Source organism: Rana temporaria, chromosome 6, assembly GCF_905171775.1.
Source record: "Rana temporaria chromosome 6, aRanTem1.1, whole genome shotgun sequence".
NCBI lineage: Eukaryota > Metazoa > Chordata > Amphibia > Anura > Ranidae > Rana > Rana temporaria.
Window position 1 is genome coordinate 28386334 of NC_053494.1, and position 27159 is coordinate 28413492.

The following is a 27159-nucleotide window of genomic DNA, read 5'->3' on the forward strand; positions in this document are numbered from 1 at the left end:
GGGAGTGTGGCACCCCACGCTTTGCAAGTTTGGAGCATCGTTGCACTTTTTTCCATTACTATATGAGCACCAAGCACTTTATAGATTTGTGTACATTATATATGTTTTTGCATATTTGTATGGCACAAGCATATTGATTTATATGGCACCAGCCACTACGAATTGTTTAGATTAATATATTCTGCCACCGCTGTTTTCTTCAGAGTATATGTATAGAAGAATTGTATGATAATTGTACTCTTGTATCAAGACATCGCTTGTATATCAAGTCAAAATATATTCAAAAATTTAGCTTGTCTTGCAAAACGCTCTCAAACCAAGTTACTTTCAAACCAAGGTTTGGCTGCCTGTAGACTTTGTGCTGTGTATAATGGCCTTTCATGTCCCACTGCAGTTTACAATGGCAGCTTTAGAACATAGATAGACCAAGTAGAGAGAAATTTAAATAACAAAAACCCACCATTGTAAAAAAAGGTTTTATTTTTTTTTCCAATAAACTTTTATATATACTTTGTTTTTAGATTATCTGTGAAAATAGTACATATGAAAGAATATTTGAACTAGGTATTTACAATACAGTACATATAAAAAACAGTAATGCCTTGTCAAAGTCAGCTCTTTGGTCTAGATTAGAACTGTGTTTCCCAACTCTGTATATACTAGTGTTTATGAAGAACGCACTGGTATGGGTCACTTTATCTCCTGGTACATAGACATTAATGAACAGTACCTCCTAATTATGTATAGATAGGTTCTAAGCAATGTGTTATGTCTTTCATAACTAAAAATATTGAACGGGAGGGAACAAAAAAAACTTCCCTACATGCCCATACCCTAACCAACCCTTGAATTGGCCCAAACACTTAATGTGTACTCCTAAGCTAAACGTTCTGTTAGTGTTGGAACAGGAATTTTTTTGTTCACTATCTGTGTCCCATTGCAGAGATTTCCCTTCACTTGCCAAACAGGAAGTGAGAGAAAATCCCTGCAAATTAAGGGAATTCCTTGGGGATCCCCAGGTCACCAGAACATAGTGTCCTCATTGGAAAATTTCCCTTCTATTACTTTTCTTGGGATAACCCAAAATTTGGGATTTTCTTTTACTTTCACTTTGAACGATTATGGTAAACAGGACAAAAATAAAGAGAGAGTGACTCGCCCTAATGAGGAACAGACAGCAATAAAAACTGACAGGGGTTCTAATCCCTCTCCTCTATATATCCAAAAATAAAAAAAAGAAGAAGTTTTACCTTTGGTTATACTTTAACTCCCTAAAAAACGAAACCTCAACCAACTTCTAAAACCTCACTAGTATTAATACTGTGTCAAGCCCAAAGGCACAGAATACATTATACAAATATTTGAGAGAAGCCATCTCCATGCAGGGCCTCATCTTCTCCGTTGGGGCTCTGGGAGAAAAGGCCAAGCTTGCACAGCACACTGCAGCCATTTTTTTTTTTTTTTTTTATTTGACAGTAACTTAATAGGAGCTTTCCATTTTGATCAAGAAACGCAGAGTCTAACTCCACATTTAATGTCCCTTTAAATCGTTTGGGTCAAGCTGGCCCAAAAAAACTATTTACTGCATGAACTGGATGCACTGTATTAAATGGAAAGTAGCCTCAGCCACTTACAGTATACAATGCTGTGTCCCGGCAGTGGGACAGCGACTTCACGTTCCACTCTCAGAACACAAAAGAGTGGGACTGGTCGCTGCTCATCCATTCACTGAAGCTTTGCAATCTATGAATGAATACAAGGCTTCCTCTAATTGGCTGAGGCAGAGAGGTGGGCTGAAGACATCACATTCTCTGCCTCCGCTAATCAGAGGAAGCTTTGTAATCATTCACAGAATACAAAGCTTCCTGTAAATGGCTGAGCAGGACTCTGCCTTGTTTCGGGAGTGGGATGGGAAGTTCTCATCCTGCTGCCAGGACACAGCACAGTATACTCTATATAGTTAAGGCTACATACAGGTTATACAGTGCATCCAGAAAACATAACTCTAAGTTCAGTAAATAGTTCAACTGAGCCAGCTAGTTTTACAAATGCAGGATTAATATGTGAGGTCAAGTCAGCCATTCTGTAAGCCTAGCACATTTTTCTGTTCACAAAAACCGAATGGTATCATCAGGAAATGGGGAACTCTGTACAATCACCAGTTCTCAATGAACCGATTGTCAGCATTCAAATCAAATGTCATCATCCACCTTATGACTAGTACATACGGGCTGAATGTCGGGAGACATCGGCCGCTTCAATAAAAACTGGCCGACAATTGGCCCGTGTGTATGTCAGCCGGTCCATCAGAAGCCCTTTGGCCGGCTTCTGTCGGAAGAGCATGCTGGAAAACCAGCAGCCAACCGACTCCCGACGACTAAGAGGGCTGAGTGTGCAGCTCAGTGGGGGGAGATCGCTGTACTAACCTCGGACCATTTGTACAGCAGCTCACTATTAGTGTGTACCAGGCTTAAGTATTCTTCCAGTGCAGGTTAGTAAATAATATCATCTGGTTTTCTGCTATGTTAACACAGACAAGGTCAGTATCCGCAGACTATTTTGATTTTATACATTCCTAAATATATAGGTTCATTCCACTGTTCAAAGCATGTTATGGCACAAACTTCTCCGGTGTGACTTCTCTGCAGTCACCTTTCCTTATCAGAGCAGTGTTCTGTATACTCATAAATACATATGGTTCCATCTTTTCTTCCAGTCAGCAAGCAGCAAGGAATGTGGCTCCATCGTACAAGACACCAGGGTGCATCTAAGCTGGGGGGAAGAGTAACGCTGCAATGGCTTCTGGGTAAATCCCAGAGTGCTATGCTTCCACAGGTCAATACTGCAGCTGCCCTTTGTCTTTTAACATCCCCTTCCAGATATCTAGATGGATGTAAAAAAGTTAAATACTCAACAAGAATACCAGCTGTAGTAACATATGATACAATAGCATTTTTTAATTGCTTAAAGCCTAACTCCATGTTTAGAGTCCCTTTAAATAGTTTGTTTGGGTCAAGCTGGCCCAAACTATTTTCTTCACCAGCAAAGGAGTGCTTTCTGGGTGTGCTGTATTAATTGTATGTATCCTCATCTACATACAGTTTACAGCGCTTTGTTACAGCAGTGAGATGAAAACTTCCCATCCGACTCCCAGAAAAAAAATCAAGTCGGGCTGTGCCCTGCTGAGTCATTCCCATAAACCTTTGGATGTCAGGAATGAATACACATCTTTCTCTGATTGCGAGCCTCAAAACATTTTTGGGTGGGCATTTTATGCGATTCGGTGTAACAATTTAAAAAAAAAAAAAATTCTCCCATGCGTGTCGCTTCTGGGTCAGCAAGAGGAAGGAAAGGAGAGTGGACGTATGTTTGCTCGGCTCTCTCCTGGTCACCCAGTGGAACCCACCATGCCAGTCATGGGCCCGCAGATGGGCAAGCAGAGCCTGGGATATATAGTGGGGGCACAGGCGCAGGGGGTGTTTGTTACCAGGGGTCTGGAAGAGATTGGGTGGCTACCCAGCTGCCGGACTGCTTCCATCTGACAGCCTGTTTGTCAGATTTAAACATGCTCCCGGAAGCTGCAGCCACTGGAGTGTGTGTAAAACCACAAGCAGTCAGGCACATATGATGTACGGACCTGGCAGTAAAAGTGTTAAAGTGGAGTTAGGCTTTAACTAGTGCCTTTTAGCTTTGAGCAGTCATGTATAAAATAAGTAACCTGTGCAATTGTTCTCAGCTAGATATGGTTAAATATGCAATGTAGACTAACAAATCTCTATATTAACCTTACCTTCTACTAGCTTTGTCCGGAATTACATAAGATATAATGGGAGTGCTGGCCCCTTCTCGTGGATTGGCGGCAATCAGCTTCAATATGCAACTTCCTGCATCCTCACATGGTTTGCTAAACAGACTGGCAACAACCAAAAACAACAAACCCTGACAAAGAAGAGGTACCGTGTCAGCTTCCAAAAAAAAAGGGCACACATTGACTCTAAAACACAGTTTTATTGGAGAGAATAATAGAAGAGATAGCTCACAGAGTCGGAGGTTGCGCTGAGACAGGTGAGGTCAGAGCAGTGGTCACCCACGCGGATCGTACTCAAGAGGTGTCCAGTGACGGCATTCCTACAACACAAAACAGCAAACACTGGCACATTGAACAACTAAGCAAGTCACCCCTTCAGTAAAGCAAAAATCTTATTGGGCAATGATCAGTAAGCCATTAAAATAATATTTTGGCTTCTACTGCATTAAACAATGAAGAAAGTCTTCCGATTGGTTGCAGTCAGCGACTGCTCTTAGCCCAAATAGGTAATATAAATGGACTTCAAATGCTCATTATACATGGCGGTATTATACATCTATGGACTTACTCTACATCAACATCCTGCTACCCCAACCCCCTTCCCAAAAACAAATGGGTTGCTCTATTAACAGCAGCCGGAACTCTCATGGTCATGCCTTTGCCTTTCCTGCTCCCTTCACCTCCCTATAGGTCTGTAAAGCTGACCATCACATTTTCTGGTCAATGGGAGGCACAGGCCACAGCACAACTGATTGCCTCCTGCTGGGCCATTGTCTCCTTCTGGCAGGGCAGGGGGGCAGGGTAGCCATCCTTGCTGGGAGAAGACAGTTAATCACTAGTGGCTATAGCAGCAGCTTGCAATAATCGCAAGAGAACCCAGCAGGCTGACTTGGTACATTCAGCCTGCCCATTAACGGTTCAAATCTTGTCCGGTTCCTGCCGAACCGGCCGAGATTCCAGCAGTGTACGGGCACCTGAAGTTACTTGTATTTAGGGTTGTCCCGATACCACTTTTTTAAGACCGAGTACAAGTACCGATACTTTTTTCAAGTACTCGCCAATACCGATACTTTTTTTAAATCTCATGCGACAGTGGCACATGTGTCAGTATTTTATTTTTTTTTATCTTTAACAATTTTTTTTTAATTTTTTACAATTTTTTTTATTTATAATGCTTTCTTTTTTTAAGGGGGGTGTCAGTGTGTTTTTTCTTTAATTTTTTTATTTTCTACAATAATTTTTTTTATTCTTGTTTTTTTTATTCTTTATTTTTTATTTATTTTTTTCAGCCCTGTTGGGGGGGCTTTGGTGAGATATCAAGGATCTTACCAGACCTCTGACATCTCCCCTCTGAGACAGAGAAAGGGACTAGGGACACATGTTCCCCTGTCCCTTTCTCAGCAGCATCACCTGCCTACCTATCTTACCTTCCCTGTGTAAAAAACATCTGTAGATTTACCATTTTTTAATCTGGTCCAATCATACGATCCCGCAGCTCTGTCTTCCCTTTTTCAGAGAGTGTTCAAAAACAGCTTGGTATTCCAGGAGCCATTACATCATCCACAGGCTCCCATGGCCCAGCCATTGTAGGTGCCCCCTTCTCTCAGCTGCTGCCCACTGACACAGGAGAGCTGGAGCTGCAGGATCACATAACTAGACCAAAGTGGAAAAAAAATGGTATAAAAGGTTTTTTTATTTACATAGTAGGCAGGAGGAGGGGGAAGGAACATTTTTTAAATAGTTAGTGCTAGGTTTTATTTCCATTAAAGTAAGCACATTTATTAATGCAGGAGGTCTGAGGACACTGAAGATGTTGTGCTGATAACACGACTGACCAGAATATAAAGGAAACACTGTTGTAACATACCAGTATAAGAAGAAAGGTCAGGCTTACCAGACAACCACATAAGTATCCATGGTGGATCCAACCAAAGCATCCCTCTCTCCTTCCACTTCACAGAAGGCCAGAACAGTGTCTTTGGGGGACACCAATGAAATAAATTGCTCTGTCCTGCAGAAAGAAAAGTCAATTAAGAATGTATTACAACACAGCAACATGTACTTAAAGTGGTTGTAAGCCCCCCCCCCCCCCCCAAAGAAAAAAAAACCCTGCAAGACAAAGGCATAATGAGCTAGCATGACTAGCATACTAGCTTATTATGAATTACTTACCTTAGATCGAAGCCGTCCTCGTCTCCCCCTCCGGCCGCAGACATATCTCCCGGAGGTTACTTCCTGGGTATCGCCGCTCCGGCGCTGTGATTGGCCGGAGCAGCGATGACGTCACTCCGCACATGCGTGTGGGAGCCGTCAAAGCCAGCATTATCCATTCTAAAATCCAGCATTCTTAGTGCGCCTGCGCCGATGTCTATATATATATATATCAGTAGGTGTAAAGAAAGTAAGGGTTTATGTCTACCTCACTACCGTCTTCTGCCCATGGTACCTAGGGGGATGAGGTTATACTCCTATCCTGGGAATACAATGCAGTCAGAATCTCACAGGAAGACATTCTTCTAATGGACAGGAATGTCTTCTTAGGAGATTTTGCCTGTAAAGCATTACCTATGATTCAGAAGATGGGGGGAGGGGGGGGGGGGGTAAATATTAATTCTACTTTCTTTTTACAGGTACATTAGGTGATCTGTAAAGGGGTAGGCCGGCTCCGAGCAATTTTAGGCGACCATGCATTTTACTGCACGGTCCACTTTAAACATTTGTCCGTACCTTCCTGTCTCTGACAGCTGCTGCACTTCCACCACTTGGTCGTGTTCTCCACTGCCACTGCTGACCAGACGGTGCCTCGACAGACCCATGGCTGTCTTCATGTGCCCGCTTTTGACCAGCTGCTTTTTCCAACCAAGCCTTTCAGGGAGTGAGAATAGAGCCCTGTGCCAAATTATAAATCAAGACAACAGTTGCACACTAGGCAAGAAAGATACAATCTGATAATGAGTATAAAGGGACCTCTTACTCTAACATAATCAGGTAAGGTAGTATAATACTGTACTGTAATGTATGTGCATGCATATCGGTGTAACACCACAGGATGGGCACCTAAATGAATGTAAAGATACTCTCAAACCGCTTCCCAAACCTTTGCCAGTCACATCCAACACACACACCCACTACCGTTATCTGAAAAGATGTAAGAGTTTGTCCTTACCAGATCTCCATGATTTCTAGATTTCCTAAAGCAACACAAACAATATTCTTCTCTTGAGATAACGGAAGTATCTGGATGACAGGCATCTAGAATTAAAAATGTGTAGCCAAATTAAGAAAAAGATAAGCCAGGGAATTCCCCTCGCTTCCTGTTACAACTACAGGACAGGAAAGGAAATCTCCCAAATGAGCCCCAGGCAGCCATAAATATAAAACATAAAGAAAGGGCTTTGGTCGTATGGTCATACAGTACATACACTTTAAAATCACAGACTTACTTCTTTAAAGGTCCAACTGTGAGCACAGTCCCAATTCCCTTCGGTCTGAGGTCTCCAAAGGCAAACAGAGGATTCACTCGCTGCTACAATGCAGAGCTCTGGACTTCCAGAGAATTCCCACCAAACGGAGCACAGATCTACTGCACAACCACCACCACAGCTGTCCTAAAAACACAACACACAGCTTTGCATTAAAGCTTGATTCCATACAAACTGCTAAATACATTGCTTAAAGGGTCACTAAAGGATTTTTTTTTTATCTAAATAGCTTCCTTTACCTTACTGCAGTCCTGGTTTCATGTCCTCATTGTTTGTTTTTGCTTTGAAGTTGATGTAATTCTGCTGTGATCTCCACACTTCCTGCTTGTCTGTTTCCTTATAACCACAGTACTGGGAGCTTTCTCACGGTGGTCTAAGCTGTCATTACTGTGTGTCTAAAACTTCCCAGAACCAATCAGATTCATTTTAAAAACAAAACACTGCCCTGGATTTGTTTGTGTTTGTTCTGTGTGTCTCTCTAGTTCACAGGAACATGAAACCAGTTTAAAAGTGAAAGTGAAACTAGAGGTACATTATATGATTCATTTTTATCTAATCATTTTTAAAAGGAATCGGGTAACCTTTTTGTCTCTATACCCTGTAAACAGTAATTTCAGCAAAATTTTTCCTTTAGTGACCCTTTAAAGCGTTTGTTACCCTAAAATAAAAAAAACGATCCAGTTCCATTATAGCATGAATAACAGCACAGTGCTTGTGCTGTGTAATTTGGCCCTCTGGAATACCTGGCTCATCCTGCCTAGCAAAAAAACATTAAACATATACCCATTCTGACTGTGCATTTAACATACGGTTTCATTATAAACCCAATACTATATTACATATACTGATGGATACTATACATAAACTGCTCTATTGCAATAAACAGACTTTAAATTGAATTCACTTTAAAGTGGTTATAGGCACATTTATTTCCTAAAATAATAAACATGTTACATTTGTTACAATGATATTGCACAGTGTAGCCCTTTACCTCCTTTTTCAGGTTTCCCTGCAGGTGCTCTCTGCTTCTCCTCTTAGGCAAGTGCCCCCATAACAAGCTGGGTGCTATGGGGGTACTCGTGTGGGCATGCTCCCAAGGTGATACAACTACTGGAACATTTATACCTTAATGCAGGGAATGTATGCAAGATAAAAAATGTCTCGCCTTGAAAACCACTTACAACTTCAGGCACCATGCAGGCCCCCCCAACATTTATTCTTTGTTTATCTGATGTCTTTTGGTTGGTTGTATGATGTGCTGGGTCTTCTTCTTCAATGGTCACCTCCCAGTGTTGGGCAGTTCTGGATGATGCAGGAAGCGGTGCTGACATGAAGACATCAGCGTTGCTTTCTGCAGCAATACACTCTGTGAATGCTTAGGGAGCAGGCCATGATGTCCGCAACTCACAGTCTTTCCATACTCTACCAGGTTTAATGATGCTGGGTGAAAAAAGATACTACAGGGTGCAGGCATCAACCTCAGGGAAATGGGCTGCAGCCTGCAGCATTTAAAAGTCTAGTCACCCAAGGACAGGTGGAGGACAAGCATTACTTTACCGTTTGGTAGGTAATGCAGTTTTTACCGATTTAAACAGTGCATTTCACTTTTAGTCTGTTGCCCTTTAATGCAGGGGTCGACAAATCCCGGGCGCCAGGTCGCCATGGCGACTAGAAATAGGGTCCTGGCGACTTGGCTTGGAAGGGGGGGGCTTTTTGTGAGCTGGCACCATCTGGTGGTGAGCCGTTGGTATTACAAGTTATTACCACCAGATGTGTAAGCTGGCGCCATCTGGTGGTGGCCGTTGGTATTACAAGTTAAAGCGGATGTGCCACTAAAAAACTATATTAAAAGCAAGCAGCTACAAATACTGCAGCTGCTGACTTTTAATATAAGGACACTTACCTGTCCTGGAGTCCAGCGGTGATCGCAGCAGATGACGAGCCGATCGCTCGTCACCCTGCTGCTCCCCCCTCCATCCACGGTGAGGGAACCAGGAAGTGAAGCGCTCCGGCTTCACTGCCCGGTTCCCTACGGCGCATGCGCGAGTCGCGCTGCGCCCGCCGATTGGCTCCCGCTGTGTGCTGGGAGCCGAGTGTTCCCAGCATACAACGGGGGGGGGCGACGGGAAGCGGAGGAAAAACCCGTCCTTTGCCCGTATCGTAGGGCCGGAAGTGGGTGCAGATACCTGTCTGTAGACAGGTATCTGCACCCCCCTCCCCCCTGAAAGGTGTCAAATGTGACACCGGAGGGGGGGAGGGTTCCGATCAGCGGGACTCCACTTTAGAGTGGAGATCCGCTTTAAGCATTACAAGTTAAACAGCAATTCTAATGTAATTTTTCACTATTTTCACTGCCATCTTCTTCCCTCTAATTAGAACCCCCAAACATTATATATATTTTTTATCCTAACACCCTAGAGAATAAAATGGCGATCGTTGCAATACTTTCTGTCATGCCGTATTTGCGCAGCGGTCTTGCAAGCGCACTTTTTTTGGGAAAAAATTACACTTTTTTTAATTAAAAAATAAGACAACAGTAAAGTTCTCCCCATTTTTTTTAATAGTATGAAAGATAATGTTACGCTGAGTAAATTGATACCCAACATGTCACGCTTCAAAATTACGTCGGCTCGTGGAATGGCGTCAAACTTTTACCCTTTAAAATCTACATAGGCGACGTTTAAAAAACTCTACAGGTTGCATGTTTTGAGTTACAGAGGAGGTCTAGGGCTAGAATTATTGCTCTCGCTCTACCAATCGCGGCGATACCTCACATGTGTGGTTTGAACACCGTTTACAAATGCGGTCGCTGCTCACGTATGTGTTTGCTTCTGCGCGCAAGCTCGTCGCGACGGGGCGCGTTTTCTGGCTCCTAACTTTTTTAGCTGGCTCCTAGATTCCAAGCAAATTTGTCAACCCCTGCTTTAATGTACCCATAACCAATGGTGCAATGGCTTATAGTTAATCTAATAGATTGGCTGAAATATGCTATTAAACTTTCAGCGTTCCCCACTGATTTCCAGCATACTGACCTTAACTTCTGAAAGCAGACGTAGATGAACCTCTGATCCAGTCTCTACACCTATATCTTCATTGTTAGCGTTTTCTGATATAACCTGTGGGGAACAAAGTGACATTCATCAATAACTAAAGCAGTTAGTTTCTCACAAGCAAATATGTCCCAGCCGGGAGAACACAAAGTGATTATTGCTAGTAGCTATAGCCACTGGCAATTATCGTATTAAAAATCTGTCAGGCTGGTTGCACCCAAGATGATCGATCATCTTGTGTACAATCAGGCTGCCCATACATGGTTGGAATCTCGGCCGGTCCCTGCTGAACCGCCAAAGATACAAACTGTCTATGATCGGCTTTACCAATGGTGTTCTTTAAAGTGGTTGTAAAGGTTCCCGTTTTTTTTTTCTTTAAATAATAAGCATATCATACTTACCTCCACTGTGCAGTTAGTTTTGCACAGAGTGGCCCCGATCATCCTCTTCTGGGGTCCCACGGCAACTCTCGCGGCTCCTCCCACGCCGGCCGGTAATTGAGGCCACGGCTTTGAGCCTTCTGCAGGCCTCAGCTTCCTTCTGTGAAGGCCGCAGAGCCGCGGCCTCAATTACCGGCAGGGCTCACGGCTTTGCGGCCTTCTGCAGCCCTAAGCTTCCCCAGGCACCAGGTCACAATTTCTTGCCACAATTGCGATCGGGCGCCCGGATTTTGTCGAGGCCTGGAATACATGTTGACTTAATCCTGAGCCCAGCTTGACATCACTTCCTGTCGCCGAGAGCCGTGTGCGCTCCAGGCTGGAACCATCGAGTCCTACCACGCTCCTCTCCAGTTCGGCATGGACAGTATCTACACCGGAGGAGATACATCACTACACAGAGTATCGGTTGACGGTGTATAGTGACTCCACTTTCCTTTTTTTACAAGCGCAATTTTACCACTGTATAGTGAGTAGCCACTTGGCTGTTTTTATGAATACATTTTCTATTGCTTGACATACTGCACTTAGTAGGCGCATTTTTCATTTCTTTTTTTGCAATTCCAGAGACCTGCTTCACTCTTTAAGTGCTGCCAATGGTGTATATGCAATTTTGAATCTTTCTAGATACGGACTTTACTCCCTCACAGTCACATATATGGGACTTTTATAATTATTATTGTCCATTATTGTCTGTTATATCCACCCATTTTAAACTCATTATCATCGCTACCTTTTTCATTTTTGTGTACAAGTTACACATTTTATTTTTTATTTTTTTTCTATTTATCTTTTATTGTGTTTCTGACCTTTCTTTTGCGCCGTCATTGTGTTTTTTTTTTTTTTATGAAGAAAGTTCATTAACCACTTAAGCCCCGGACCTTTAGGCAGCTAAATGCCCAGGCCAGGTTTTGCGATTCGGCACTGCGTCGCTTTAACAGACAATTGCGCGGTCGTGCGACGTGGCTCCCAAACAAAATTGGCATCCTTTTTCCCCCACAAATAGAGCTTTCTTTTGGTGGTATTTGATTACCTCTGCGGTTTTTATTTTTTGCGCTATAAACAAAAATAGAGCGAAAATATTGAAAAAAATTCAATATTTTTTACTTTTTGCTGTAATAAATATCCCCCAAAAACATATAATTTTTTTTTTCCTCAGTTTAGGATCGCGACGGAGCAGCTATAAACGAATAGCCGCGCCGTCGTCCCGGATAGCTCCACGAGGTAAGCCGCCCGTCGCACGCAGCAGAGGGGGTCCCGATCGGACCCCCGACCCGCGGAAAGGCAAGGACGTATATATACGCCCATCTGCCTGTCCGTGCCATTTTGCGGACGTAAATAGTCGTGCGGCGGGCGTTCAGTGGTTAATTTGGAAAAATGTTATAACAGAAATGAAAAAAAAAGTTGATTCTTTCATAATTTTCTGTATTTTTCTATAGCAAAAAAATAAAAACCCAGTGGTGATTAAATACCAACAAAAGAAAGCTTTATCCGTCTCAAAAAGATATAATTTTATATGGGTACAGTGTTGCATGATTGAGTAATTGGCATTCAGATAGTGATCGTGCTGAAAGCTGAGAATTGGCCTGGACATGAAAGGGGGTGAAAGTGCCCGGTATTGAAGTGTTTAAAAAGGAGCAATAACTTGAGTGGAAAGCCTGTCCCCTGCCATCATGCTGCAATGTGGGACCTATGCTCTCAGTGTGGAAGCAGTGGTCTCTCTGCAGAGCTCCACATACCTCCTGCTGAGTCAAAGCTAGAACTCCCCCATCATTAGGCCACCCATGATCACAAATAGTCAAATCAAACTTACATGAACAGATCTATCTTTGTCAGTCTTTGATAGTAGGCTGTTCTCTTGATGCTCTGGAAATTCACAATGACCTTCAACTACCGTGGTGTTATCTTGTCCCAATACATGACATTGCTTAGTGTCGTCTGTAGCTCCTGTACCACTTATACAACTCAAGGACATAACCTCAGGGCCTTCTCCACCACAGACCTCTGGGAGAAGGACTTTCTCTTGCCCCTCATCTGCCGCACTGCAAGCAACAGATGTATTGCTGCCTTGCAGAGAAGAAGGGATGGCCGGAGTTGAACCTAAAAAAGGAAGCCCTGGTGTGCAGGATGAAGCCACAAAATCATTCATAGTCTCCTGAGGGACAGAGCATAACGATGTTGAGAAGAGGACACTACTGTTCAGTTCTTTTGGAGAAGCCAGTTTTTCATATATCGTTGACTGTGTAGGAGAATCTTTGGGAACATCATCAGATTCTTTACTTCTTTGGCAGTCAAGATTCGCCCATAAACTCTCAGCACCTCCTGAAACTTCAGTAACTGCAATTAGCGTTCGTATGTCACCATCACTGGAGGAGCCAGAGGGCATTGGCAAAATGTTTTGGGGCATTTCACCATCAGGAAGGGGTCCTTCCGGAATACAGCTGGTGTGCCTAGGATTGTTATCATCAGGAAATTGGCTCAATAAAAAGTATTTTTTAGGAGAATGAGATATTTTGTCTTTGGAGTCTAACGCCGGCACAACAGGTTGTAGAGCATTTGCTGGCTCACTTATAAGAGAGTGTGATGGTTCTGCTGCATCTGCTGATGGCTTTTTATTATTTTCCAAAGCGACTTCTTTTTTGCAAGGAGGTAGATCAACATTCAAACAGTCTTCATTACTTTCTGATAGATTTAGGGCTCCGTCTAATTCTTGAGAACAAGCCGCTTGGTTTTCTTCCTGCAGCACTGCTGAGCTACCTGTAGATGGCAATGTTTTGCTGTCAATCTTAGGACGCTGGTTGCACCCTATTCCCTCTCTGGGTGTATGTGGTGTGAATGACTCCAGGTGATTCACTGATTTTAGCTTTTCAAGCTTCAGAATGCCAAAGTCCTCATCTGGCAGATGGAAGTCTGTAATTTTCAAGTAGTGAGACAGACGATCCAGACTGATCCTGTCACTGAAGACAGGCAATGGAGAGCCTATAGAAAACATATCACAAACAGAAACAAAAAAACAGGATCATCTTCTAAAAGTTGCTTAACACATTTTTTAATATAAACAATATTCTCAGCGCTATCTTTCTCTAAAAATGCCTTGAATACAACAATGAGCCCACGTTCACACTGAAAGCAGGGTTTAAACTTGGCTGAACTCAGACGATTTCCAGCCGACATTTCAGTCCAACTTCTGTGCATAGATATCTATTGAAATCGCCCCCGAAGTCGCCAAAAACGACTTTTGGGTATCGTTGCAGCGGCGCAAAGTCAGCATCGCACTGATTCCAACGGTGCCATTGTCAGCATTGCCGGCTCTGATTTTGCATGCAATTTCACATATCAAATCGCATGCTAAATCGACCCAATGTGAATGTGGGTTAAAAGAAAGGAGTGTTGTCCAAACATGTTTTGGTCTACTGTCCATAAAAGTGTCCAGGGTGTCGGGTTGAAAACTGTTTCTTGGAAGTGTATAAAACGTGGCCGTATTCCAAATGGGTTGCAAGGCTGCTATAGCCAAAGGAGGGCTGGAAGACCCATGTTGCAGGAGAGGAGAGAAAAGCGCCCAGCGCACCCTTGGTGTAGTACAGCTTTAATAATCAAAAGATAAAATACATAAAATAGTCCACTCACAAAAGGTGATGATTGAACAAGCGTGAGACCGGTGAAGGCTTTATGCAGTAATGTCCTGCCCCCGATGGAGTGGTTGGTCCATGCCTCTGCCCCTTGGCTCTGGTATCAGAGGGATGTCGGAGGACACTGGAAAAACGAGCCGTCTGAAGCCGGTAACTCAAGCTGACAAACTTGGAGTGGAGTAGCCAATCGAGATGCGTTTCGGAGGAAAGCAACTCCTCCTTCTTTCCAATTGATGGAGGAGGCATGGCTTGCCTCCGAAACGCATCCAAATTGGCTACCCCGCTCTGAGGTTGTCAGCTTGAGTTACTAGCTTCAGACAGCTCGTTCCCCTCTGAAATCCCTTTCATACCAGAGCCAAGGTGCAGTGGCATGGACTTTGAGCTCCATCCGAGGCAGGACACTACTGCACAGAGCCTTCACCGGTCTAATGCTTGTTCAATCCTCACCCTTGTGAGTGGAAGATTTTATCTTTTGATTATTTAAGCTGTACTACACCATTGGTGCTTTTCTCCCCTCTTCCTCCACTTTCTTCTCCAGACTAATCCCAGTACACCAGTTGATTAAAGAAGAACTCCAGGCAAAACCTTCAGCTTTGCGGCAGTGCCATATACAAAAACTGAAAGATTAAAGTGTACCTGTTTTGGATACATAATAAAAGCAGCCATCTGCTAGGACCTAGCCACTCCAGTTGTACCTGTGTAAAGCTACTGAAAATAAAGGAGCCCATATTGAAACACCTGAAGGAAGGATAATGCCAATTTTGCCAACAGCAACCAAATTTTCTAAAACTGGTTAAAGCGGAGTTCCACCCAAAAGTGGAACTTCTACTTTAAGCACTCCTCGCCCCCTTACATGCCACATTTGGCATGTAATTTTTTTTTTTTTTGGGGGGGAGTGGGGGCTTTGGTTGGAGTGGGACTTCCTGTTCCACGTCCTCCTTCTGCCCAGGGACTGCCTAAGTGACTCCTCCTCTCGCCTTAGGTGGCCCCTCCCTCTAGGCGATCTCCTGGGACACGTGACAGGTCCCAGGAGATCGCCTGTCCACTCCGATGGCGCAGTGCGTGCCCGGCCGTGAAGCCGTAAGCGGTCACGGCCGGGTGCCCACAGTCTGAATGGAGGCGCCGGCGGAGAGGAGCGACGTTCCGTGCAACCGCTTTGCTGGACCGTTGAACAGGTAAGTGTCTGTTTATTAAAAGTCAGCAGCTACACTTTTTGGAGCTGCTGACTTTTAATAAACATAAAAAGGCTGGAACTCTGCTTTAATGAAAACCAAGACCTCATCGGTTTTTGAATAGCAACCTTCGTTATTCACATTCTCAAGCTTTCACAAATCAAGTTATCAGTACCAAAATGTTTTTTTACACTGCAATCTAAGGATTCCAAATGATCACTGTAAGACTCGATACTCACAGACATGTCAATCACTTGCTAGAAACACACACACACATATATATATATATATATATATATATATATATATATATATATATATATACATATATATATATATATATATCTATATCTATATCTATATCGAGGAAAATCTCATTCCCCTTTACTATAACTGAATGGCGACTGCCTAAAATGGGCAAAGCACAGACACTTCTTGGTAGTGTCAGATCTTATCTGTCCTCTCCAATGCCTCCCAAGAATTCCTAGTGGCCTACTGCTATAAAGGGCTGCCTCCTTGGCCAGATCTTGTGAATTACCCTTTCAGCATGACCTGTCCTGTTCATTAGCACGCCAAGCGCCTGACCTGAACCTCCATGAGCACCTAGCTGTATTGTACTATTTTCCGTGAACCCGGTAAGTAACTTTCATCTGTACTTTTTAATTCTACAAGTGATGATCCATCTCCATAAATGTACACACAAATCTCCAATCATTCAAATTACCTGTAAGTTCACTGGCTTCCTTTGAGCTTCTGAAATGATAAAGTTTGCCATCTTTATAGCCAGCTGATGTGCTTATATTGAAAACAGCGTCCTGAGATCTAAGACTGTATGCCTTCTTATCAGACAGCAATGTCATAAATCTGTCCACATCTTTTATCTGGGAACCATCCTTTATATTATTGGTAAGACACTTCACAGCACCATGTGACTCCTTGCTTGCCATGACCTCCTCACAGTTTTCTTTCTCGCTCTGTGAGCCACTCGGTGTTTGGCTGTTCTCAGCACCAAACCTAAGTTGTACAGATACATCTTTTAGACCTGAGGAGAGTGCAGCAGGACAGGACTTTCGACCCCTTCCACGCCTGGATCGTGTAACCTCTCCAGCACTGTTACTTACAGAAGGACGGCTTGAAGGAGTCAGGGAATTAGAAAGTTTATCACTGGTGTTAACTGGTGTGGATAAAGATGTGCTGTTTCGCCGTGACCTTCCTCTTGATCCTTTACTTCCTGTGAGAAGATGACTGCTTATTACTGCTTCAAGATCAACTTTCCTCTGGCAGCTGGTCATGCGGCGTGTTGTCCTGACATAATATTCCACTGGGAATAACAGCCCCTCCACCAGGGTGCAGGAACTGAGCGGGTTATGGTCCTCCTTGACCACGGTACTTTCAGTGTGGACCTTAAGGTTTGGTGGAGGCTGGGATTGAGAAGAGATGGGAGAACTGACCGGAGAAGTTTTCTTCAGATCTGTGTGATTTTCAAATTCAAGTGCTTGTGGTGGTGTGTCCAAAGGGCCACAAGAGGAACGGCATGTCACTTCTACATCTAAAGCTTGTGATGTGGGTAGTGGTTGCTCCTCTTTGGTTTCTGACTTAATGAATAAGCTTTCCACAAAAAGTTGTACATTAGGTGTAGTGATTTCATCAACTGAATGCAGAGATTCATAATTACTTCTAGCTTCACCCGGCGAGTTATCTGCTGTACCCATCCTGAACAACTCGGTACTAGGCCCAGCAATCTCATGTGAAATGTCTTTGGGCTTTGAATCTTCTGAACAATAGCTAGCAGTGGGACTGTCTGGTGTCAAAGGAACACCATTTTTAGGATGTTTCTTAAACACTGGCGACAGGGTTTGATCTACAGTTCTTTCTTTTCCATCTAGGACATTCACAATACTGCTCATACGACATAAACTCGGGGATGGCGATTCAGAAAAACAAACTCTTCTTGCTGTTCGGCTTAACCTCAGCCGGCTTCTGGAAATTTGGCTAGATTGATGAGCTCTGTTTCCTTCAGCTTCTTGCCCACTGCTCTCACCGCCGGAGCAAGAAAGGGTCCTGCTGTCAATGTTGACAATTTCAGGCTCCAAATTAAAGGAGACACATGGCTTTCTTTCCTTGTCTGCTGAGGGGGTTTGAACAATTTTGTGCGATTCCCCGAAGTCTCCTGAAGCATTGCTGGTACAGTTTTCTGGGCCTGCAAAACAAACGCAAACAGTCAGATGCAAAACCTACAATGAGAAAACAACAAAAAGCAGGCGCTACTTAGTAAACTGTAAAACTTTTAATATAAAAATGTCATAAAAGCACTCACATGGAGGTATTGAGAGACAGGCATATGGATGTTGTCCTGTGAGTCGTCTAGCCCAGCCAATAGATGTTTCCATCACTTCTATCACCTACACAGCGCTTGTGCTGTGTAGCAAATGCAACGCTGCTGATCAATACAGTCCTATGTGTTGATGGAAGTGCATAGGACTGTATTGATCAGCAGCGTTGCATTTGCTACACAGCACAAGCGCTGTGTAGGTGATAGAAGGGACGGACACATCTACTGGCTGGGCTAGACGACTCACAGGACAACATCCATATGCCTGTCTCTCAATACCTCCATGTGAGTGCTTTTATGACATTTTTATATTAAAAGTTTTACAGTTTACTAAGTGGCGCCTGCTTTTTGTTGTTTTCTCATTCTATGTATTTGGAGCATTGCTTCAGATCCCACCGCAAGGCTGCCCGGACTAATGGACTGTAACTCACACTAAAGCTATTCTAAGCTTACAGGACTTGTACGTAGGACATTTTATTTATACAGTTTACCACATGCGCTATCTTTGTAAAAATTTTAGATGCAAAACCTACCTCTGACTATAGAAAAAAAGAAAAGAGAAGCGCAGACAGGATTCATCAAGGAGGAACAAAAGCTGTTTTTAGCAAAAAACATTATTTTATTATAAATAATTCCACCATATCAAAACGTTAAAAAACTATACCTCCACCATATATTTGTAAAGAACGATAACGTTATCATAACACGGATAGCAACACCAACCACACATTCATTCAGACCCAAACAAACAGGTGTCAGCTAAATAGCAATTGTTTCAAACAAGATGATGTATTCACTTAGTAGTTTTAAATTTGTAGGAGCACAAAAATTGGCCAGTTTAAAGGGGTTGTAAACCTTTGTGTTTTTTTACCTTTATGCATCCTATGCGTTAGGCCCCTTTCACACGGGCGGACTGTTCAGGTCCGCCTGTCAGTTCTGATCCAATCCGCTAAAATGAGACTGATGGCGATACATCGCCATCTGTCCAATGCAGATTGGGAAAGATCTGATGAAAATGAACACGCTGTCCGTTTTTTGTCCGATCTCTCCATAGGAGACAGCGGTGTTCGACAAGCCCCTCCCTGCTCAGTGAGTAGAGAGGGACCTGTCATCCGCCGGCTCAGCGGAGATCACGTTTTTGGGACCATTGTCATTTTCACAGCAAAAAATGCATTTAAAATGCATTGTTTATTGTGAAAATGACAGTTGCAGTTTGGGAGTTAACCACAGGGGGCGCTGATGGGGTTATGTGTGACCTGAAGTGTGTTTACAACTGTAGGGGGGTGTGGCTGTAGGTGTGATGTCATCGATTGTGTCCCCCTATAAAAAGGGATGACACGATCGATGTCAGCGCCACAGTGAAGAACGGGGAAGCCATGTTTACACATGGCTGTCCCCGTTCTTCAGCTCCGGGGACCGATCGCGGGACTCCAGCTTCGGACCGGGTCGCGGGAGCGCGCCCGCGACCCACGGCTGGGTACTAGTACAAGACGTACCTGTACGTGCCCAGCCGTGCCATTCTGCCGACGTATATGTGCAGGAGGCGGTCCTTAAGTGGTTAAAGGTTTTTAAAAATGTATGCAGTGCGTCACCGCTGCACAGGTGCGTGTAATTTTAAAGCATGTCATGTTTGGTATTTCTGTACTCGGCATAAGATCATCTTTTAAATTTTACAAAACATTTGGCCAATATAGTGTGTTTTTGTGCATTAAAATTCAAAATTCAAGGTAATATTCTAGCAAAAAAACATTTTTCATGTAAACAAAAAGTGTCAGAAAGGGCTTTGTCTTCAAGTGGTTCACAATCATGCTAAAATATATAATTTAGTCAAACAAAAAGTGGCCAACCTGCTGACAGCAGCACACTATCCTGCCCGGCATATTCCTGACTCAGAAGTAGGTTCTGTTCTTCAATGGTTCTCTTGACATAAGTCTTCACCCTTTCGGCTCTCTCAGATTTCTGCCAAGAACACAAATTCCAATTACTATCTTTTTAAGAATATAAATTTAGCAAACAGAGCAACATCTGCAATGGTCTTTAAACACAGATTGGTTTGTGCATAAGACTTTGATAACATTATTGGATTAATATTTAATTCTTTATGACATGAACTGACGTTTGCGTAAAGCTGAACTTCAACAAAACTGTTCATAGGTGAAATACATATTAAAACAGATTTTACCTGCTTGAATATTTGTAATTGTGTTCAGCCAAATACGTGATCCGAACATCTATGTCAGGCATCTTAAACAGATACCACTATTCACTACTGCATTATGTAACATCATTACATTGATAAGGTCCTCCCTATGCTCATCATTCATGTGAGCTACCTCAGCTGTTCCACCTCCAGCTCCCAGGGCCTGAAATCATGTTGGCCTGACTAAGCAGTTCTATATAATGCAGCCTGGCAGGCTTTGGATGATGGACCCAAGGCTACTTTCACACTGGGGCATTGGCAGTAAAGCAGCGATTTACTGTTGTTTTTGCAGAGCTTTTCAGCTTCTTCAGGAGGCTTCCTGAAGACGTATGATTGGATGCGAAACGCGTAGAGGCTTCAGGGTAACACCAAGGTCACGTCCTGTCCTGAACCCGTTTGAAAACGAGGCTTGCAATGCACGCCGGGTCCCATAGACGGAACGGCAAAACACAAGCCCTAACAGATCGCTGGAAGGACTCAGTGCCGGTCTAAGGCACTATACCATGTGAGCTCAAAGACTTTTTAAGATAGCTTTTTAATAAAAGCATAAGAACGCTGCACAATGATGGCCGTATGTTTTTTATGAGTTTCTAAAGATCCTCCTAAAGTGAAAACAGCAAAGAGCGTTCATTTGATTGACCGGCTGGGAAATCCCAGGCAGATTATAGTACACTTTGATGAGAAACAGCTGATCCAGGCTCATTTAAGGCATTTTTTATTGTTATTGTTTTCTGGTGAGTGTCCATTTTGGAAGGTGGTGGTATAACACGGATTGGTGGAAGTTTTACACAGTATCGCAGTTAACTCAGGAGGACTTTTGGACCACTTATTTTTGATTAAAGGATGGGGACTACCTTTTTTCCTTGCTATTTGATATATGTTTTTTTTATTTTAATTTTTTTTTATTTATAGCATCCATGGTTTAAATTAGGAGTCTGAATATGTGTTGATTTTTCACTGTCACAGTATATTCACTTATATTTGTTAAGCACAGGGTTAGCGCAGTCTATCCACTAAAAATAACATATTACACATCCCTTACACAGGTGGTGGGGAATTTGAGACTTCAGCAGACCCAATATTTAGAAAAAACACAAAAATATTTTTTTTTGTACAAAATGTATTATTGCGCCGGCGATACAATTTCACCCATTCATTTTCCTGTTACTGTACGAAATTTGGAGTATCAATGCCCTAACCTCCTCCTCCTATTTAACATTCTTCAAGCAGTAAATATCAAAAAGCCGTCCCCTAGACTGACCTATTGGAGCCAGTGTGTATGGACTGGTGCTTATGGGGACAGGCAGCCTCTGTACTATTCGGGAAGAACCAGCTGTTACCAGCAGCACCTATGGGGATGGCACTACATTTTTTACTAATTAACAGTCAACTATTCAAGACTCTAGACAGAACTCTCGGATGTACCACTTAAAGCAGAGTTCCACCCAAAAATGGAGCTTCCGCTTTTCGGAATTCTCCCCCCCTCCAGTGTCACTTTTGGCACCTTTCAGGGGCGAGGAGGAGAGAGCAGATACCTGTGTAAACCAGGTATTTGCTCCCACTTCCGGGCATAGGTCGCTGCGGCGACCTACGCCACGTCCGGCACCTTCTCCGTCCCCCCCACTGTCTTCTGGGAGACACACAGGTCCCAGAAGACAGCAGGGACCAGTGGGATCGCGCAGCTCGACTCGGGCATGCGCAGTAGGGAGCCAGGAAGTGAAGCAGATGGCGGCGGCAGTACCTGAGAGCCAAGGGACAGATCGGCTTCGGGTGCTAACATTGCGGGTGCTCAGGACAGGTAAGTGTCCATATATTAAAAGTCAGCAGCTGCAGTATTTGTAGCTGCTGACTTTAAATTTAATTTTTTTGGACGGAACTCCGCTTTGATAAACTCTACCAAATGCACAACTGTACCAAACTCTCAGATGCACACAGTAGTACATTAGTACCTGTAAACGATTAACTGTTCTTTTGTATTCTTTTTTCAGCAAGGCAAGCCTTTCTTTAAGCTGCAACACAAAAATCATAAACTTAGAATGTTAATAAAGAAAAAAATATTTAAACATAAAAAAAAATAAAAAAATCACCAGCCAACTCCACAGTGGTGACAACATACTTCCTTCACCAATATTAACAGGCCTTGGTCCCTGTCCGAGCAATCTGAAGAGCCACCACGAAAAGCTCCAATATTTCTAGTTAATTCACCTGCAAGATCTACAACCCATAGCCCTCATTCACATTGACGTAGTGATGCCTTTTGAAAGGCTATCTTCAGCCTCCTGGAAGGCACAAGTGTTCTGTGCAGGGGCGTGTAGGCAGCCTATTGAAATCAATGATAGGTGGCCAGCTGCACAGACCTTCACATGCATCCCAGGGTGCACACCTGTGATGGTCCAATACACGGATCCAGATGCAGACTGTGTTCTAATCTGTGAATCGGATCCACATGGATGTACACTTCGGGATGCATATGGAGGTCTCTGCAGCTGGCCACCTATCATTGATTTCAACAGGCTGCCTGCACGCCCCTGCACAGAACACTTGTCCCTGCATGGAACACCTGTTCATCCTGGGCAGCTGGAGACAGCCCTTCACATAGATACGGTACGGCCGTGTGAATTATACCTTAAAGAAAATGTGTCTTTGGCCCAGGCAGGGCAAAGCAACAGGTTTGTTTTAATTCCCATGTGAACAGGCACAATATATTAAAACATGTCCAATACATCCTAATCTGACCAAAAACAACAGACTGGAAAACATCTATTAACTTGGGCTGATTTTATTTGTGCCTTCCCATCCGCGGCTCTATTGTTTGCAAGGTTATTGATAATGTAAAAGCCAAGGCTCTGGGTACAGCTTTATTTACACCCATAACCACAACCTATGTATACTGCTTCAAGAGAAGACAGTAGATGCATTCCATCGAAGGTAATGGGTTCCGATTCTAATACATTTATATTTTATATTTTATGGATCCCATCTTTCTTACAGTAGATTTCCTATGGGTAAATATTTTTCTGTAGCCCGACTCTGAGATCGCCACTGTGTAGCCCTTCCAGGTCCCGCACAGTATTCATTTCATAACAGTTACCACCGGGCCCTGCGCCTGCGGAGCATTCACCACAATCCCTATTAAGGCTGCATTCACACCTGAGCGTTTTGTCGCCTGAAGCGCGACGCCCCAAAACGCTAGAGGGGAAAAAATACATTATTCTCTATGGAGATGGTTCACATCTCCACTACAAAACGCCTGACGCCAAACGCCTGAAGCCCAAACAAGTTCTGGACCCTTTTTTGTCGCTCGAACTTGGGCGTTTTACATTGGTGACCCTAGACCTGTACAAAATCGCGGTAAAACAACGCTGCGTTTTGTCGTGGCAAATCGCGGTAAAAAATGCTGCGTTTTGTCACGGAAAATCGCGGTAAAAACCGCCGCAAAAACGCTACGCTCAGGTGTGAATGCAGGCTTATTTCTATGTATGGATCTGTACTCATATTACAGAGTACAGTGTCATCCATAAGGCCCCTTTCACACTGGGGTGGGAGGTACGGTGGCGGTAAAGCGCCACTATTTTTAGCGGCGCTTTACCGTTGGAATTGCATCGGTATTCGGCCGCTAGCGGTGCAGTGCGGTTTTACCCCCGCTAGCGGCCGAAAAAGGGTCAAAAACCCCGGCAATGCGCCTCTACAGGAGGCGCATTGCCGGTGCTATAGCTGCGGTGTCCCATTGCTTTCAATGGGCAAAAGCGGTGGAGGAGCGGTAAACACACGGCTCCAAAGATGCGGTTAGCCGGACTTTTGGAGCGGTCCTGCTAGCGCACCGCTCCAGTGTAAAGGCCCTCGGTCTTTCACACTGGAGAAACAGCAGCCGCTGTTTAGAGTCAGTTTGCAGCGCTATTTTTAGCGCAATAGCGCCTGCAAACCGCCCCAGTGTGAAAGGGGTCTAAGTGGGGTCTATGAGGCACATGCACAGCAGTCACAGGGGACAGTTTTGAATAAAAGTCTGCGTGAGATCCAGTAAAGTGTCACATAGACAATCTAAGGAGCAAGGATGTAGATGTTTACCAATGGGGGGGGGGGAGGGTTGGAGAGTACACATTTACTAAAAAGCAAGCTACCGTGTGATGTGAAGCACACCACCAGTAAATAAACCCGGAGAAGATGGTGCCACACATGGACCTGAAGCTCTAGGCTGCTTTGCTTGCAATAATTATTAATGGATGGGTGTGCCGTAATACCTTTTCTTTGTCTTCCAGTGTGAAGCTTTTCTCTTCCATGTTTTCCATCGCTTGCTAAAAACAAAAAGAGGGAATAAGGTGACACAAGCACAATATGACAATTTTTGTGCACAACACAAACTGAACATTACTGGTATAGATACACCACTCATTGTTTAGGCTGTCACTTGCGGCTTCACTTCCCGATTCCCTACTGCGCAAATCACGCTGTGTCCTCACTGGTCCCTGCTGTCTTCTGGGATCTGTGGGTTTCCCAGATGACAGCAGGGGGGACGGGTAGTGGCGTAACCCCCGCGGGGGTCTATGCCCGGAAGTGGGTGCAAATACCTGTATTATACAGGTATCTGCACCCCCCTCCCCCCTGAAAGGTGCCAAATGTGACACCGGAGGGGGGGTTCTCGAAAAGCGGAGGTTCCATTTTTGTGTGGAACTCCGCTTTAAGAATCACACTTACTTAGGTGGATGCAGCATCTATCCCCCACCAGCTCTAACACTGGGAACCGAGGGATCAAACAATGCAGATCGCTTGGTTCAAAAATCTCCCTGAGCAGAGAGCTGGTGACTGTCAGTTGCCACTCTCTCCCCCCTCCCTGGGCTCTGAGCAGCTCACTGAGAGGCTGAGCTGGGTGCCGGTCCAGGTTGGCAGGTCCCGACTTTATTGTCGCCATCTTTCCCGAGCCCGGACCAGCTCTGTGACGTCAGCAGATGTCAGCCCACTGTCAGTAGAATTCATTATATGGCAGCTTACCCCTTGTGGTTGTTGAATTGTCTGCAGGCTCGCCTGTCCTTTATTTGTGCCTGGTGATCCTGCCAGGAGGAAACCTCACAGCAACTTGCTGTCCTACGGTGACAACACTCTCTAAGTGTCTAACCATGAAGTGTTGTCACCCAAGGATGCACAAAACGGAGGAGGAGGAGCAGAGGCCTGGCTGTCTGCACTATACAAGAGTCATGTTTTCTAGGGGGAGCCGGCCATGTTATTCCTAAAAGACCTGAGAGCAGTGGCGGCCCGTCCATAGGGGCCGCCCGGGCGCCGCCCCCCCCCCCCCCCTCCTGTAGTCATAAAAAAAAAAACGGGCCCTTTAAGGCTTTTAAAACGTCGCTCTGCAGCGTCGCGCAAATAACATACATTCATGCATTGCATGAATGTATGTTATTGTGGCCAGCTGCCGCTGGTCTATTCAGATGGCCGGACATTGATCGTAGTGGGCTGCGTCCCTTGGATAAGACTGACGGCCGTCTCAGCCAATCAGGTTCACCGATTCTGGTTATCGGTAACCTGATTGGCTGAAGTGTCATCGAGGGCGGCAGAAGACATCGAGGGACCGTGGAAGGAGGATGGCTAACCCCAGAAAGGCAAGTGCCGGGCGGGGGGCAATCTGACTGGCAGCATTTTACAGGGCACAGTGGTGACAATTGATGTGGGAACAGTGGGGACAATTGATGTGGGCACAGTGGCAACAATTGATGTGGGAACAGTGGCGACAATTGCAGTGGCGACAATTGATGTGGGCACAGTGGCGACAATTGATGTGGGAACAGTGGCTACAATTGATGTGGGCACAGTGGCGACATTTGATGTGGGCACAGTGGCGACAATTGATGTGGGCACAGTGGCGACAATTGATGTGGGAACAGTGGCTACAATTGATGTGGGAACAGTGGCTACAATTGATGTGGGCACAGTGGCGACAATTGATGTGGGCACAGTGGCGACAATTGATGTGGGAACAGTGGCTACAATTGAGGTGGGCACAGTGGCGACAATTGAGGTGGGCACAGTGGCGACAATTGATGTGGGCACAGTGGCGACAATTGATGTGGGAACAGTGGCTACAATTGAGGTGGGCACAGTGGCGACAATTGAGGTGGGCACAGTGGCGACAATTGAGGTGGACACAGTGGCGACAATTGAGGTGGGCACAGTGGCGACAATTGATGTGGGCACAGTGGGGACAATTGATGTGGGCACAGTGGCTGCGTTTGGCATGGCACAGTGGCGACAATCGATGGCATGGCACAGTGGCTGCATTTGATGGGCACAGTGACGCTGTAATTGTCTTCTTTTTTTTTTCATTTGTTTGCGCTCCTCCAAAAATTTTGAGCACCAGCCGCCACTGCCTGAGAGCACAAACCAAAAGCAGAGAAGGCAACCTTCTGTCCTCTATACAATACGGAGGGGTGACAACCTCTGTCAGGTTTTTATTTCTGGTCTGTGTCCCCACCGGGAAGATTCGTCCTGGTGACCACTGTCACTGGAACATAAATTAATAGTCATTCCAAAACTTTATTGTCACCGGAACACAATAAAATATATTCTCTAACGGGACACCTCTCACTTTAGGGAGAATTCCAGTCACTTCCTGTTGTGTCTCCAATACAGTAAGTGAAGAGAAATCCCCCCCCATGGGACACACACACACACACAAAAAGTAACACATGATAGGGGTTGTAACCCTTTCCCGCTCTTTACAAACATTGGATATATTGTAAATAATGCACTAATTCAATATACAGACGTCTACAGAAGAGCAGAGAGGTTCAGCTCTGCAGGAAAGAGTGACAGATAACATTAAAGGTCAGAGAAGAACTGGAGGGCGGACAGAGCCTGCTGTACAACAACACGGGCTGTGGGAGCTGCTGGGACTTGTAGTTCTCCAGCACAGGACACAGAACCTACTTTACAGGCGCCTCTCTTCGGGAGTCACGTGTTCCCTGTCCTCCGGCACCGCCCACTCCTCTCTGGTAGCGTTCCCTCTATCCAGGCCACGCCCACTCCTCTCTGGTTGTAGTCCTTATCCTCCAGTCACG

General features: G+C 44.5%; 1 protein-coding gene across 1 annotated transcript; it reads right to left on the reverse strand.

The window, feature by feature from the left end:
• Positions 1-1459: 1459 nt before the first annotated feature.
• PALB2 (partner and localizer of BRCA2) lies at positions 1460-27132 on the reverse strand. The gene is made up of 14 exons (XM_040356530.1): positions 27029-27132; positions 24349-24402; positions 22060-22119; positions 19758-19869; positions 16303-17778; positions 12591-13756; positions 10323-10406; positions 7252-7416; positions 6975-7060; positions 6536-6697; positions 5703-5819; positions 4041-4128; positions 3791-3939; positions 1460-2883 (listed from the first exon to the last, which is right to left on the reverse strand). The coding sequence occupies exons 2-14, from the start codon at positions 24394-24396 to the stop codon at positions 2649-2651; spliced, it is 3948 nt and encodes a 1315-aa protein (XP_040212464.1). The 5' UTR covers positions 24397-24402; positions 27029-27132; the 3' UTR covers positions 1460-2648.
• Positions 27133-27159: the final 27 nt, after the last annotated feature.

Bases quoted from the DNA above. Each gene is read 5' to 3' on its own strand.
- PALB2 (XM_040356530.1), bottom strand. From the start codon at position 24,396: ATGGAAAACATGGAAGAGAAAAGCTTCACACTGGAAGACAAAGAAAAG. The intron at 7,417-10,322 runs GTCAGTATGCTG...TTGTGTTTTTAG, and splicing joins GTCTGCTTTCAGAAGTTAAG to GACAGCTGTGGTGGTGGTTG. The intron at 4,129-5,702 runs GTAAGCCTGACC...TTTGTGTTGTAG, and splicing joins GATACTTATGTGGTTGTCTG to GAATGCCGTCACTGGACACC.